This window comes from Danio rerio, chromosome 8 (assembly GCF_049306965.1).
Source record: "Danio rerio strain Tuebingen ecotype United States chromosome 8, GRCz12tu, whole genome shotgun sequence".
NCBI classification, from domain to species: Eukaryota; Metazoa; Chordata; class Actinopteri; order Cypriniformes; family Danionidae; genus Danio; species Danio rerio.
The window spans coordinates 56,383,342-56,395,942 of record NC_133183.1 but is presented as its reverse complement, the minus strand read 5'-3'; the positions used below and the strand labels follow the sequence as shown (position 1 = coordinate 56,395,942).

At 38.0% G+C, this 12,601-nt stretch overlaps 1 protein-coding gene across 7 annotated transcripts in view; it reads left to right on the top strand.

Moving 5' to 3' along the window:
• Nucleotides 1–12,601, top strand: part of gpr153 (G protein-coupled receptor 153) — a 93,035-nt gene that overhangs the window by 75,555 nt on the left and 4,879 nt on the right. For 2 of the 7 annotated variants that reach the window (XR_012384751.1, XM_009304260.5), the window contains exons 4-5: nt 3,415–3,604; nt 6,879–7,054. The exons of 2 other annotated variants lie outside the window; for them this stretch is intronic. Coding sequence is in view for 4 of the 5 variants with exons in the window: in XM_009304260.5 (XP_009302535.1) it covers nt 3,415–3,604; nt 6,879–7,054 (366 nt within the window). In the remaining variant the exon portion in view is untranslated. Of the gene's footprint in view, nt 1–3,414; nt 3,605–4,959; nt 5,069–6,383; nt 6,414–6,878; nt 7,055–11,264; nt 11,285–12,601 lie in introns of those variants that run through there. 3 more of the 7 variants (XM_009304261.5, XM_073911156.1, XM_068223221.2) reach the window with 3 other exon arrangements.

Here is a 12,601-nt window from a genome sequence, read left to right as displayed (position 1 = left end):
GGAACGACTTTACCGGTATATTCAAAAAAGCGCTGTTCACACAGGCGAGGACATTACGGAAATTTTCCGGAAAAGAGCATTCACACATCCATTTCAAAATACCGGTAAATTCTGACATCATTCACCACAAATGAGCTTTAAACGGCTGCGCTTGTATTTGTAAACATTTGACTAAATTACAAACTCTGTGGATGATCAATATTGTGAACAACTTTCGCAGGATCACTTTCACATGTCGAGATGTTCATAATATGTGCGTTTGCAGGCGCTCACAGGCTGTTTCACAGGCACACGCAAAGCTTGAAGGTAAACAAACAACGGCTTATCATAAGCATCTCATCGATGATTATTTACGAAGTTGGCATTAAGAAGTACATATAAACGTAATCTGACTAACTTCTAGCAGCTAAATATGTCTGGAAAAATATTCAAAGGCTTTTATTCTCACAAACCGCGCGGACGTAAATGCGTCTGACAGTTGTGATTGGCTAAAGCAGACGTCTCACGTCAGCACGTTCTAGACGTGCACGCGCTTATTACGGCAATCTTCCTTCTGCATTCACACAGCGCAACATTCCGGCAAATTACCGGTAATGTTACAACTGCTCTTTCCGGAAAATAGCCAGAACGAATTTACCGGTATTTTCAAAAAGGACCTGTTCACACATACAACCAGACAAAGGTTTGTATGTGTGAAAAGGGCTAATGTCTTAATTGATTCTTAACACACACAAATTTGTTAAAATCTTTTATAAAGTACTCAAGAGTTTCTTGAATCTTTGAGCTGCTAAAACGTATTGAGAATGATTGGTGCAACATGGATAGTTAACCCAAGGTTCAAGTAATCTTGGATCTGGCCGGTATCCAGAACAAATGTTTGTCGTGGTCATTGATGAATCAAGAGCACAAAACTTGATAATAGTCTTTTTAGCATATATCATAGCATAGATCCCAGATGTGCTCAAGCCCTGTGACATCTCTGCCCCCTTTGTGTTTGGCCAGAGGAGAACGTACCTTAGCTCAGTGTAGCAGAGGCCAGCTAGTGAAGTGGCGTGCAGGTAAACCTCACTCCTCTGACCTCTAAAAAAGGTGCTCTAACGACAGACGCTATAGGCTATGGTCTTTAGCCTATTTGTTTGAACAACCAACTACCATGCGGAAAGTCGCCAGTTTGATCCCAGCTCAGAGCGGGTTGAGTACAGTAGGACCTGCAGGGTTACATGAGCATTTCTCCCAAGATTCCTACTTCCATCAATTGACTCTCTTTCACATGTTAATTGCTGATGTTACTCTACTATGTCTGGTTTGTCTGACTGTTCTGCATGTTGTAGAGTGGCACGCAGTAACAAGGACACAGAATATCAAATTGCCTGTGGAGTGTCAATTGATGGAGCTTTGGTTTCTTGCTAACAACAACCAATGTATGCCAAATCATATGCGATGCAAAGACAAGGCTCACTCAATTGTTCAACTCAATTGATTTGTAACTCTGATTCAACAATACGATTCCCTTATTGAAAGTCTAGCAAAGTTTCTGACATGCCATCCGACCATTCGATTGCTGATTGGGGGAGTTTAATCACCTCTCCGTGCCCCCTCAACACTGATCAGCATGACTAATGTTGTACGACTAATCTAAAATTGGGCCCAACAAACAAAAGTCACACAAGTCAAAATTAGGCTCAGAATTGAACCCAAAATCTCATTTGTATGGTCAGCTTAAATGTTTTTTTTTCCTACAGCACAAAACATTACATTAATTGATTATTTTCAGCAGCGGTAATCAGCAAAACATTTGTCTGGTTCAGTGGCATTGTTTATGTTCTGCTCTACAACATGGCCGACCGATGACACATCGTGAAATCACTCTATTGATAGATTTTGTCAGTATGTGTTGTGGTTGAGGCACAAAAGTGATGTCTTGGTTCACACAATGGGCACTGTAGCGTGAAGCATGAGCAAGAAACTGTTAGTCAAAAACACATGATTGAACTTCTGTCACAAAAAAATGAACTGGTGAAGCACAGTTAGTCACTGAGAGCGATACACAGTCACAGAAGAAAAATGCATTAAACTCCAAATGTCAGTCACATCCAAACTCTGAAACTGGCAATGAAACAGGCAAACAATGGCAATGATGCAACCTATCCACATTCCACTGCCAGAAAGTCCACTCAGAGAGTCGGAAGAAGCAGTGGACAGAATCATGCACTGCAAGGTTGATTTGAGTCCCAGCTGACCCAGGATGTTTTTCTCTGTGGAGTTTGCATGTCCTCCATCCGTACAACCTTTTTATTGTAGTTTGATTTGTAGTTATGCAAACCAGGCATTTTACCAGTAGATATAACTCTCACCTGAATTCCCCCACCAAAATCAGTATTAATTATTTATCTGTGTTGTGTCTGAAAGAACTTGTTCGGTTTCTCAAATTTTTAAAGAAGATTATCCCCTACAGTTCAGTTGTGTATAGACCATTTACTCCATTGAAGTTGAAGTAGTGAGGTATTTTATTAAAGGGCACCTATGGTGAAAAATCTACTTTTCAAGCTATTTGGACAAACATATTTGTATATATTTAGTGTATAGACCATCATATTGGGGTGATATAAACACACCCAGTCCTTTTTTTTCAATTTGACAACATAAAAACGGTGGACCAATTAGAGCGGATACTTCACAGTTGGGATGGTGTTCCTAGGCTTGTAAGCTTTCCCCTTTGTCCTCCAAAAGTAACACTTATGGCCAAACAGTTCAATCTTAGTTCCATCAGACTACAGGACATGTCTCCAAAAGTTTGTCTTTTTCCCAGTGTAATTTAGCAAATTGTAATCTGGCTTTTTTGTTGATTCTAGCTTGTTGATTTTCCCATGTTGTCACACAAGGAAGCAGTGTGTTTGAGGTTTTCCTTAAATGCTATTCTACAGTTGTGCCTCCAATTAACTCAAATGTTGTCAGTTAGATAATTAGAAACTTCAAAAACCTTGACACCATCATCTGAGCTTCTTCAGAGGCATAATAATCTCATTGTATGTAAACTTGACTTTCAAGAAAAGTTATAACAATTTCTCAAAACATATATCTCTCATTATTCTGCTATTAAGCATAACAGAAACAAATTTCCTAACTTACATAAAAGAGAACAAGTTTAGTCACATTACCATCTGACTTTTTTTAAATGGTTATGTGCCTTTTTATACAGCGTATGTAAACTACTGGTTTCAACTGGATGTGGTAATGCCTAAATCTGTTTTGTTTAATTTACACCAGTTGGTGTAGTGATAAGCGTAATTAGTATTTGATTATGTGTATCACTGCTGTGGTAAATTGATGCATACATTTTAAAAGTAACCATTTGTGTGGCCATTTTACTTTGCTTTAACCACTTCCATACATAACCGAGGTGCTTGATTGTAGGTGGTGAGCTTTGCCAGCTTGAAATTTGACCGCTCCTACAGCTGGATGGTCCTATGTGTGCTGTGGTGCTCCATAGCTCAGTCCATCCTCCTCCCCATGTTCCTGTGGGCCTGTGACCGTTACAGGGCAGACGTCAAGATGGTCTGGGAGAAATGTGTGGCCATCATGTCCAACGATGAAGTGGATGAAGGTAAGGACCACTCAAGACATCAAGACATCAAAAAAAATTTTTTTATTTTTATAAAAAATAAAAACAAGATAATAAAAAGTATACAGATATAGTTTTCTACATTTTAGTAATTGGAAAAAAGGCAACTAAACTCAAATGCTTGTAAATGTAATAATCTAAAAGATGCACCGTATGTTTACTGCATACAAAACCGATGTTAAATAGTCAATGTAGTTTAGTAATTATCATCCTGCAGTCACATGCATACATATATAATTTTAAATTAGCATATTTTGTATGCAAAAAATAAATAAATAAAWATATATATATATATATATATATATATATATATATATATATATATATATATATATATATATATATATATGTATGTATGTTTTTTTAAATATGTATTATGTTATTAATTATTACAACAGTTTAATGTTAAAGGTGTGTGGAGAAAGAAAGTAGGAAGTTTCATACTTTATTTTTATTTGACTATTATTATTGTTTATATGTATATTTTTTTATAATTTAATAATTGTATATATAACATTTTTTATATAATAATTTTACAATTATTATTATTTTTTTATTTATCATATTGTTATTTGTATTCTTCCTGCTATATTTTGGGGGGGAATATTGCTTGGTCAACAAATGATGATTTCCGTCATTGGATTTATCATGTGACCTACATTTTACCACAAAATCCCTTCATAAATTTTAGCTGACATTACCGGACTATGTTTTAATGTTCCTTTACATGGAGAATAACTGTATTCAAGCCTAGGCTGCTGTATTTGGTTAGCTGCTATATAGTATATTCAAATAATCAAGTAAAAAGGGGAGTAAATACAAAATTACAGCACCATTGTTTCACTGATGCAACTTTTTCATGATGTCACCACTACTTTGACATTTGCGTTTGCCTATACAATGTATACAATCCAGGCTCATTCTAATTACGTACCCCTATATACATTTCTTGGGAGTGCCAAGTACGTCCCTTGACTATGCTTTTTTTTTCAGTTTTTGTTTTCGTGAATCCACCAGAAGCCGCTGTGTAGGCTTTTTAAGATCTCAAGTTTCTCTTGCGAGTGCCATTTGCGCCTGCTCTTCTCGCATAAAACCACTAGAGCCCATTATTGACTGTCTGACTTACTGACTGACCAACCGACTGATACCCCCCCACCTTCCCCCTTCCTTAGATCCAACCAGTAGAGTTTTAAAAAGCAATCCAGAAAAAGAAAAGCCCCCTGATTTTTATCGCATATCAGTTTTTACCACATTCTCACCCTGTTATATACTTGTTTATTTTATTTTTTGGCTTGTTGTTTTTGTCTTACCTGCTTTCTGGAACCGTTCTTCTCCAGACTCGAGCTTCATTGTCGCGGTCAACTCCGCTCTGCGTCTCAAGTCCACCGACGTACATGTTGAGCTACCGGACAAACTAGTAACAGCGGAAAAGCCGTCCATAAGGAGGTAAGCAGTCAGCTGGTAAGCGAGAAATGAAATGGCGTCATACCACCTCGTATCGTTACTTTTAAAGATGAAATGCAGCGATCTCCAGAAATGTATATAGGGCTGCGTTTTCAGAATGAGCCTATGTTGAATATATAGGCACTGTTACAACAATAAAACTTTTAGCTTTGTGTTAATTAGCAAAAACAAATAAATAAATAAATAAATAATTAATTGACAGAAAGAAGCATCTTAAACCCTTTCAGAGAGTTCTGATGTTGATTTGCTGTTTTCATATTCATATTTCAACTAAAGCTCTATATTGATACGTACCCCTATATACATTTCTGGACAGAAACCTTTATTAGGGGCAATTTTATTTTGCAGTTTTTGTTATTACAAATCCACCAGAGGCCACTTTGTACGCTTTTTCAGATCTCAAGTTTCTTGCGAGTGCCATTCCCGCCTACCAGAGGCCGTTGTCGACTGACTTACTGACCGACTGATACCCCCACCCACCCCCTTCCCTAAGCCCAACCGATAGTGTTTTCAAAAGCACAGATTGACGGGATCACCCACTTCCCAAAACCCAACCGACGTTGTTTTCAAAACCAATCCAGAAAAGCACTCGCGACCGCCACGATTTACAATCGTACCACGTTCTCACCCTGTTATTATACTTGTTTATTTTGTTTTTTGGCTTTAGTTTTACATATTTTGAAATCATTCTTCGAAATAGAACCACTTCGTCGTGGTCAACTCCTCTCTGTGTCTCAAGTTCGAGAATGTACGTGGCGAGCTACTGAGCAAACTGGTAACAGTGGAAAATCCGTCTACACAGAGGTAAGTCATCAGCTGGTAGCGGCCACATTATAGCATTCGTTTTAAAGACAAAATGCAGCCGTACATAGCTCTGGCTACATAATTCACGCTCTCCAGAAATGTATACGGGGGTACATTTTTACAATGAGTCTGCATTGTCGTATTTACAATAGTTACTTTATTGTTCACAACCATGACAACAATTCTCTAAGAGAAGCTTAACTGTGTTTTGGTTGCAACTTTGGCTATAAAAAAATGTGTACTCAAAGATGTTCCAACATATATAAATAGTACTAAAAATAGATTTTCTTTAGGTCACATGATAATTATGAATTATTAAAAAAACAGAGGTTGTCTGAATGTACTGATGAATGTAGGTGTTAAGTGTTTGACATTGCTATTAGCAGTATTTCATTACCCTTCCTGCTATTCGGCACCATTTGCAATCATAAGGAATATGTACAAGAGATGGATTGTTGTGATCTTAATTTAAAAGTGCTCTGCTTCTTTCCAGACGGTTTGCCTTGTGTAACACAGCTCAGTTGTATGTATAAGGGTTGCTTCTTGTACTTGTGTCTCACTCAAATGCATGCAAAGCTGCCTGTGCTAACAGCTGATCTCATCTGTCATCCCGCTGTGTCCCCCATTTTGCCTAAAGATCAGCATTTCACATTGCCCTACAACTGTTTTAAGAATATGAAAGAAATCGTTACATCCCTTACAGAGATTTTTTTCCATTCCCAAATCGAAGTGTGAGGGAATTTCGATCAATTGCATTCTATACACCTTCTTAAGTAGTAAACAGCAACAGTCAGTCGTGATTATCAGTACAAGACTATTATGTGTCCACATGAAGACATCCTCTAATTTCAATGCGGATCCCCCAAAAAAATAAATGTATAAAAGGGAATTTGTTTCTCCTACCTATTCGTCTGTCTGTCTGTCTGTCTGTGTATTCTGAGCACATTGATCTTTAATCCTGATATATATATGCTTTCTGCGTTTGCAGAAAACAGCCAGGATGGAGGCATTCATCCGGACTTAATATTTGACAGACCGTTTGACTATAGCTCCGCTGGTGATATCATGACGGTAGAGCGTATTGCCAAGTACGAATTCTCAACCTTAGAAAGGGGGGGCTATCCATTGAGGGAGCTTCAGGAAGATAAAATGCACTATTTGCAGGTATATTTCCATTGATTTTGTTTTTTAAATTTATATATTTGACTTTATTTTGAACAAATCAAAACCAATGTGCATGCCTCGACCTTTGTAGTCACTAAACACTTTTACTGGAATCCTTGTGCATTCCTGTTGAAGACGTTTTCAAAGGTCAGGCTGAAATTGGAGAACTCTTGTTGTGTGTGAGAAAATGTGATCTAACACATACCTTTCTTCACCCAAGTGGTATTTTTGAATGTAGGCCTACTGTTGCAGGGCTCATGTGACGACTGCCACTGATGCCTTTTTTAGTTTATACTTTAAAGTTAAAAGCTTGAAGTCATCGCAAAATATAAATGATGAATAAACAAAACATGCTCAGAATGTCTGACTAACGTGACATAAAAATTGTATGACGGAGACACCGATTTTATTGATTTTGAGTTGTAGAGGCACAGCTGATATGTGATCTGTGTGGAAGTTCATGCTTTCATGACATCCAAATTTTGAATAGAATTCATATTATTAACTGCAGTAAAATGTACAGCTGTGCAATGCTTTCACTTCAAACTTTTAACCATTCAAATTGCCCATTAACACTCACATGTAACCTCCACTTGTAACTTTCATTGGCCTTGATTAATATCAGTCTCACCTGTCATCCATTTTTCTCTCTATATGAATTAACCAATGATTGACTGGAATGAGAAATTGGATTTGGAGGTTAAATGTGGAGAATATGCCATAAACTTGTATGCCAAACACTTCCCAAAGCTCTGTTAGAGAATCGGCAGTGCTTGACTGCTTCCCATTGCAGATTTACCGCTATATACTGTACATTGCACGAATCAACATTTGAAATTCTCTTCAAAGTTTACAAAACTGCCATTAACATTGTGTTTGTTAGAACGGTTTCAAAGACACTTGGCAAAAAACACTGATGCTTATTGATTAGAACTAGAAAACAATGTTTAAAATGCATTAGACTGTATCCAAAATCAACTTCTAAATTCCTATTGACTATTCGCTAAATTAGTCCACTAAGGCCATGGTCATACGTAAATGAGTTTTCGTTTTTTTTGTTTTGTTTTTATGCGTATGAAAACACACCATGGTGCATGATGCACCAAACCAACAGGCAAAGATAGTGACACTTTCAAATTTCACTGTCGCCTCACAGCAAGGTCGCTGGTTCAACTCCTGGATGGACCAGTTGGCGTTTCTGTGTGGAGTTTGCATGTTCTCCCCATGTTCGCATGGGTTTCCTCTGGGTCCTCCGGTTTCCCCAACAGTCCAAAGACATGTGCTATAGGAGAATTGGGTAAACAAAATTAGCCGTAGTGTATGAGTGCGTGTGTGAATGTGAGAGTGTATGGGCGTGTCCCAGTACTGGGTTGCGGCTGGAAGGGCATCCGCTATGTAAAACATATGCTGGAATAGTTGCTGGTTCATTCCGCTATGGCTACCCCTGATAAATAAGGGACTAAGCCGAAGGAAAATAAATGAAGTATTTTCGCCAATAAATTGTATTCAGGTCAATGCAAACATGAGAACAGAGGCAAATTACCATCTTGCAATGAGAATGACATTGAATATGGGATGTATTTAGTGCAAATGTGTAGAATTTGTCTTGGCCAATCAGAAAGGAGAAAACAGTGATGAGGAAAAACTTCAGTTGTTTTCAACCACACTGTATTCAGAGTTTCAGAAAATCTTCACCCTCCCTGCTGAAAATAACAGATTAAAACAGCCTAGGTTGGCTGGTTTTAGCTGGTTGACCAGGCTGGTTTTAGAGAGGTTTTGGCCATTCCAGGCTGGTTTTCAGCCATTTCCAGCCTGATCTTAGCTGGTTAGGCTGGGGGATGACCAACTAAAACCAGCTTGACCAGCCTAGCAAGCCAAAACCAGCTATGTCCAGCTTCAACCACGCTGGTCTAGCTGGTTTTAGCTGGTCATTTTCCAGCTTAACTAGCTAAGACCAGGCTGGAAATGGCTGGAAACCAGACTGGAAATGGCCAAAACCTCTCTAAAACCAGGCTTGTCGACCAGCTAAAACCAAACGACCAGCTTAGGCTGGATTAAGCTGGTTATTTTAGCAGGGCTGGTTAGAGTTTTCAGAAAGTTTCACTTTCAATCACCCAATACTGCGTTGTTTGTGTAAACAAACAATGAAACTGCATAGAAAAAAAACTGTGGTTTAAAAAATACCAGTGTTCGCATGGAGAGGGTCTAATATAGTCCTCTTGATACGGAGTAGATTTTAAACTTCTTGGTCGGACACTGGGATAGTTATTTAAGACTTAGCTATTACTTAGTATTTTGATTTGTGTTAGGTGCCCGAATTTGAATTCTGTGTAACTCTGGCAGTCCTTTACCACCCAACCCACTCCATGCTGGGATTGAACTGGCAACTCTCTGCATGGGAGTTTGTTGCTTTAACAAGGAGACTCAAGGCCATGGCCTATAGCATCTGTTGCTAGGGCACCTTTAGAGGTCAGAGGAGTGAGGCTTACCTGCACAGCACTTCACTAGCTGGCCTCCTCTACACTCACACCCCTAAACCTCACTCCTATCCGGGTCATGGCACCAATCTAACCCCGCCGGTCCTACACCACCCAACCCACTCTGAGCTGAGATCGAGCTGGTGACTCTCTGCATGGGAGTCGCTTGCTTTAACAAGGATGTTAAAGACTGTGGCCTACAGTGTCTGTCGCTAGAGCACCTTTTCGAGTTCAGACGAGTAAGGTTTACCTAAACAGCACTTCACTAGCTAAACTCTGTTACACAAAACTCTCTAAACCTCACTCCCGTCCCGGAAGAGCCCCCATGTGTAACCCACCGGTTCTACTGCACCCAACCCGGTCTGAGCTGGGATTTAACTGGCACTTTTGTACATGGAAGTCAGTTGCTCTAACAAACACTTCACTTGCTAGCCTATGCTACATCTCCATTGGATGCCATCTTGTGGACAGATGAGGGAATTCATTTGTTACACAAACACTCACAGTGCATCATGAATATTCTAGTTGTTGAGTGTACATCAGTTATACTCATTTCTGTGGTGCTTTGTGTGCTTGGTTATATGCACTTCAGAATATCCACTATGATTTCGGACACCACAACAAATGACTTCTCCCTCAAATAGTGCACAATTTGTAAAAAGAATAAGGGGTGATTTTGGATACAGTCTTGTGCTATAGAATAATGATCAGTGTTCTTTTTCAATTTCACCAGTGTTTTGCATCATCCTCATTGAGTATTAGAACATCATTGGGAAGTACAAGCTGCTTAGTACAAGCTTTGCTGTCAAGCCATTCGGAATAATAAATGCTCCTAAACAATTATATTTAACGCTGATAAACAACTGTAATGTTTCATCAATAAGCAGCATAATACAAATAAAATGACAAGCTTTTATAAATAAGATATACAGTTGAAGGCAAAATTATTAGCCCCCTGTGAAAAAGTCTTTTTTATGCAGTGATCTTTAACAGAGCAAGGAAATTTTCCCAGTTTTTCCATTTTTTTTTCTTCTCTAGAATTTATTTTTATTTTTTTACTTTGGCTGGAATAAAATCAGTTTTAATTTTTTTTTTAAGATCAGTATTATTACCTTAAGATTTTTTTTTTTTGACTGGCTAAAGAAAAAACAATGACTATTTAACCCAACTTGCCTAGTTAATGTAATGAACCTAGTTAGGCATTTAAATCCATGATTAACTGTAATTATGGCAAAGACAATAAAAATATAAAAATATTTTAGCAAAAAAAAAACATTTTAAATCATGCAAAAATCATGTATCCGTTAAACAGCACTTGGGAAATATTACAAATTCACAGGAGGGCTAATACGTTTGCCTTCAGCTGTTTGTATCAAGGTTTTTAAAATGCCAGAACATAAATGTTTTCTAATATGTAATTAAGCTTGTGTATATGTTGATAACTGTTTAAATTGATGACATCATCAGCAATGTTGTTTAAGCAAATCTATCCACTGAGCTATTGCAAGAAAAGAAAAGGAAACTCTGAATGCCACTGCTTAAATGATGCTTTGCTTCCCTCTACTGGCCTCAATCAGACCTCATAATGCATAGGGCTTCCTTGTAAACTGCTGGCTCATTCCTGCATTTATCAATACAGTCGCTTCCGTGCTAGGCTTGTGCTGTATGCTTTGGATAGTGTATTTAAAGCTCTTTCCAATACTAAAGACTAATTTTATGTCTTTCCTGTGTAGTTCTCAGAACAATGTGGAATGTGAGTATCTGTTTGTAGAATGAGTGATTGTAAAACACACAAATAAATAATAATAATTCACTTCCCTGCATTTTTGTGTTTAATAGATGTCGAATAGACATACAAAAATTATTTTCTTTTAAAGTTTTTTTTCATCCAACGTCTTGGCTAGAAGTACATTTGAACTGTTAGTAAAAGTCTAATGGACGTCTAACAATATTCTAAAACCTTAGCTGCATCCCAAATCGCTTACTTATGCACTATTCTACGCCATTTTGTAGTATAAATATTGTAAGTAGTGCGTTCACACTGAAAACTCTAAAAATAATAAGTGCACTTTAATTACCCGGATGATGCACTCATTCAGCTGGTAAAATGAAGTGTGGAATGATGGACACTTCACGAACTCAACGACCGCAGGTTTGCTTGCGTAGGGGAAGGGGCGGAGCTATCGGACCCACATGTTGGATAACTTTATTTATTTTGGATGATAAAAGCAAAATTCTCCTACGAGAGGGATTATAGCGCCTCCCGATGGTGAATGCGGCAATACTCACGGCAGGTATTATTTGATAATTCGGTCATATTTCACTTATTTGGCAACCGTCAAACGTCATCAGGGAAACGGTTTGAATTTCAGCTTAGTAAAAAACCATTAGTGTGCCATTTGGGACGACACTACATACATGTACTATCCTCTTGAGTGTGTAAGTGCATAAGTACATAGTGCATGAGTGCATAGTGTATAGTGTGCCATTTGGGACGCAGCTATAGACTACTCGGCTAATAAACACACTGCTGTTTGTTCAAACTACTTATTTAAAAAGAGCTGAAACAAATACAATTCCTGAAAATTTCTAACCCTGTTCCTGGAGGCACATCAACAGAACACTACCTGACAAATGTCTTGTCGACTATGCAAGTTTTAGGAACAGCAATAACTTGACTTCTAGTTGATCATTTGGCATCAGAACTGGCTTATATGAAAGGCGAAGGCCTCTAGATTACGCTTATCTCACCAAAATAAAATAAAATATGATCATGATCTTGATTTTTAATTATTTAATCAGGACAGTAAGTTCTGACTTTGCTCAGAAAAAAAGTCTTATCACTTAAAAGAAATAATGTACAGTATAGAATATAAAGTCATGGTGAAGTGGAAAAATAATCAATATTGTATATGACTCCCATGAGCTTGGAGGACTGCATCCATACATCTCTGCAATGGCTTAAATAACTTATTAATGAGGTCGTCTGGAATGGCAAAGAAAGTGTTCTTGCAGGACTCCTAGAGTTCATCAACATTCTTTGGATTCATCTTCAATGCCTCCTTCTTTA